The sequence below is a fragment of the Etheostoma spectabile genome, unplaced genomic scaffold (assembly GCF_008692095.1).
Source record: "Etheostoma spectabile isolate EspeVRDwgs_2016 unplaced genomic scaffold, UIUC_Espe_1.0 scaffold00017023, whole genome shotgun sequence".
NCBI classification, from domain to species: Eukaryota; Metazoa; Chordata; class Actinopteri; order Perciformes; family Percidae; genus Etheostoma; species Etheostoma spectabile.
The window spans coordinates 7764-11557 of record NW_022604127.1 but is presented as its reverse complement, the minus strand read 5'-3'; the positions used below and the strand labels follow the sequence as shown (position 1 = coordinate 11557).

Below are 3794 nucleotides of genomic sequence, written 5' to 3'. Positions count from 1 at the left end.
GAGAGAGAGAGAGAGAGATAGAGAGAGATATTTACAGTATATCCCTTGCGTTGTCCATCGGGGTCACAGGGACACATTCGGTTTATTTTGACCTTTTACATTGGCATTCGGGTCCCAGGGACCCACGTTGGGTTTCAATTCATGTCACGTCTACTACAGCAAACCCGGTCCTTTGGGTCTCCGGGACCCGTCCCCGCGTTTGAATGTATTTCACCTGTACCGCGGCCTCGTCGTTCTGGGTCCCACGGACCCGGGCCAATATGATACAGTATTTCTTTCTCTTCTACCACGGCCTAGGCCTTTGGGGTCTCTTGGACCTGTCCTGCATTTGACTGCAATTGTATTAGTGTTGTCTCTTATGAAAGGTAGAAATAACATTTTAGAAACAGAACTAAATGCTTGACCTTGGTCTCCTAAATAAATATTTAACACACACATACACAGAACACATATCCAGCATATCCCTTGCGTTGTCCATCGGGTCACAGGGACACATTCGGTTTATTTTGACCTTTTGCATTGGCATTCGGGTCCCAGGGACCCACGTTGGTTTTCAATTCATGTCACGTCTACTACAGCGGACACACACACACACAGTATAAACTGGAGACACATTGTCTCGTCTTCTTGTAGTTGTCATCTTACGTCGTATCGTTTTGGACCTGTGCACTGGGGCGACGTCGGCATGGCCCGTCGTTTGACTCTGGAATTGAAGCTGCATAGGGTTATCGTCAGCGGGCCCGCTCGCAATGTCCCCGCCGAAGTGCACGTACGAGAAGAAGAGAAAATACAAGAGGACCGCAACATAAACCACCACCGCTGTGACTCTGACAGCGGCGTGTGTGCGTCAGAAGAGTACTGAGAAAAGGACCACCGCTGCGACGAGAGCGAAGTAGAAGAGGACGAAGACGATGACCAAGGCCTAGACGATGTTGAAGTTGAACAAGGAGGAGAACGTGGAGTAGGGTGGCAACAAAGGCCACACGAAGAAGAAGAAGAAGAAGAGGAGGAGCAGGGTGAAGAGAGTGAAGAGGGTGAAGAGGGTGAGGAGGGTGAAGAGGGAGAGGGTAGTGAAGACGGGGAGTGCGATGAGTATAGCGAAGACGAGGCTAGAGCAGACGAGGGTAGTGAAAGCGAGGAGTATGATGAGGTTAGCAAAGACCAGGGTAGCAAAAACCAGTGTAGAGACGACGAGGAGTACGTTGAGGACGGCGACGAGGAAGTGTTTTTGTCAAAAGACGGCAAAATCGAATGGTCCTCGAAAACGTATCACCCCAGTGGCCCCCGAGCCCATCACCGTGCCACCGAAAGAGACACAGACGAACTAGACCGAGGCCGAAGGGACCGAGACGGCCAACGTGCTTCTGCTTCCGCTCCACCACCGCCAAGCCGGGGACCTACAGAGTACGCCGCGGAGCGCGTCAGGGACATACTCTCCGCGTTCCAGCTGTTTGTCACGCAGCGAATAGAGAAGACGGTGCTGGCCGCGACCAACCTCGAGGGCCGCAGGCGATACGGCAAAGCCGGCGAGTGGAAAGCGATGGACGCCACGGACCTGCGAGCCTACCTCGGGCTTCTGATCCTCGCGGGCGTGTACAGGTCCCGCAACGAGGCCTTGGAGAGCCTGTGGCACGAGAAGAGCGGCAGGGCCATTTTCCGCTCCACGATGCCGGTCAAACGGTTCCACTTGTACTCGCGACTGCTGCCCTTCGATGACCGCGAGTCGAGAGCCGAAAGACTAGCCTCGGACAAACTGGCGGCCGTACGAGACGTGTGGGACGCGCCGGCTGCCTTGCCTCACCTTTCGAGGTGGGTGTCTTTGCGGCGTGTGGTCTTCTTACGGTTGTGTACCCATTGTACCAGTTGTAATTGTGTGTGTGTGTGTGTGTGTCTGTCTGTGTGTCTGTCTGTGTGTCTGTGTGCTTATGTGTGTGTGTGTGTGTGTGTGTGTGTGTGTGTGTGTGTGTGTGTGTGTGTGTGTTCATGAGGATATTTTTAAACCTTTCACCAGGTCAATGCGCCTTTCGCCAGTACATGCCCAGCAAGCCCGCCCGCTACGGACTCAATTCGCGGGTGGCCTGCGACGCCCGCTCCAGCTACGCGTGGAACATGCAGCTCTACACGGGCAAGTCGGTGAGCGTTACGCCCGAGAATAATCTGGGCTCCCGCGTGTTGCTGGACGTGACCGAGGGCCTGAGGGGCCCGCGCAACGTGACGTGCGACAACTTTTTCACCTCCTATGCGCTGGCCCAGCGGCTGCTCGCCGAGAGGCGCCTCACGATGCGCAAAAACAAGCCCGAGCTGCCGGGGGCTTTCCTCGCCACCAAGGGCCGTGCTGTATTTTCGTCCATGTTTGCCTTCACGCCCACCGCCGCTCTGGTGTCCTACGTGCCCAAGAGGAACAGGAACGTCAGGTTTGGCAAGCCAAACCTGACATCATCCTCCACTACAACCGCACCAAGGGCGGCGTGGACAACCTGGAAAAGCTCGTCGGCACGTACAGCTGCCGCAGGAAGACGACGCGCTGGCCCCTCGCCCTGTTCCACATCATCCTAGACGCGCCTACAACGCCTTTGTGCTGTGGCGAGAGCTCAGGCCCGAGTGGATGCGCGGCAAGCTCAACAGGAGGAGGGCGTTTCTCGAACAGCTGGGCAGGGCGCTTGTGACACCGCTCATCGAGAGACGACGGCATCTGCCCCGCACGGAGGCTTCGGCCGCGCTCGTCAGAGCCGTGGCGGCGAGGTCCGCGGAGGCAGCTAGGTCCGCGGGGGCCGGATCCGGCTTTCGGCAAGGCCGAGACAATCGAAACGAAGTTGACGACGGCGACAACAGCGCCGACAGCGCCGAAGCTCGACCGAGACCGCAGAGAGGTGGAAGAGGAAGAGGTGTCAGCTCTGTCCAAAGCCCACGGATCGCAAAACACACACCGTGTGCGGCTGCTGCGAGAGATACATCTGTGGGAGCTGCACGCAGGCCTACTGCGCTGAATGCGTGAGGCCGTAGCCTCTCGGGGTCGTGGGTAGCGGCGCCGGGTTGGTTGAAAAAAAAAAAGGAAAAGAAAAGGAAAACAAGCAGCGGACAAAAGGACGTGTGTCGTGAGGTGTGGCCCGCAAAGACGACAATGAACTGAAATGAATTGAAATGTTCCTTGAATCTATTCTGAATAAAATAACAAAATACACAACCAAATACAGCTGGGCAGTTGACGTGAGATTATACACGTGAGGGTCCCCGGGACCCGGAGTAAAAGGGCAAGTGTGGTAGGAAAATCCATACACTGAAAAAGGCCCTGTGGCACAAAGGATATGACAAAGGTTAGAATTGGCAACACATGTAGGACAATACCAACTGCAACAAACTAAAATGTACCTTGAATCTATTCTGAATACAATAAAAAAAACTTTAAGATACTTGTGCTGTGTGAGATGTGAGTTGAAAAATATATACAATATAAGTGAGCAAAAAAGGAAAGACGAAAAATAATAAAATAAATAAACCAGGGCATGTGATGTGAAATTATACACATGAAGTCCGGGGGACAATGCGAGCGTAGTAGAAAAGCAATAAACTGAACAGGTCCCCGTAACATGAAGGGCAGTACAAGGGTTAATTCCCTCATAAAGCAAATTTCAAGGATTGCCTTTTTTCACCTATGTAATATTGCAAAAATCAGGAATATCCTGTCTAAAAATGATGCAGAAAAACTAGTCCATGCATTTGTTACTTCTAGGCTGGATTACTGCAATTCTTTGTTATCAGGCTGCTCGAAAAAATCCATAAAGACTCTACAGCTG

At 53.2% G+C, this 3794-nt stretch overlaps 1 protein-coding gene across 1 annotated transcript; it reads left to right on the top strand.

Annotated features, from left to right (window-relative positions):
- Positions 1-685: 685 nt before the first annotated feature.
- On the top strand, positions 686-2995 carry LOC116679531 (piggyBac transposable element-derived protein 4-like). The gene is given in 5 exon segments (XM_032509190.1): positions 686-769; positions 869-1856; positions 2012-2422; positions 2425-2556; positions 2559-2995. Coding segments are annotated over 5 exon segments (2052 nt in total).
- The last annotated feature ends 799 nt before the right edge of the window (positions 2996-3794 follow it).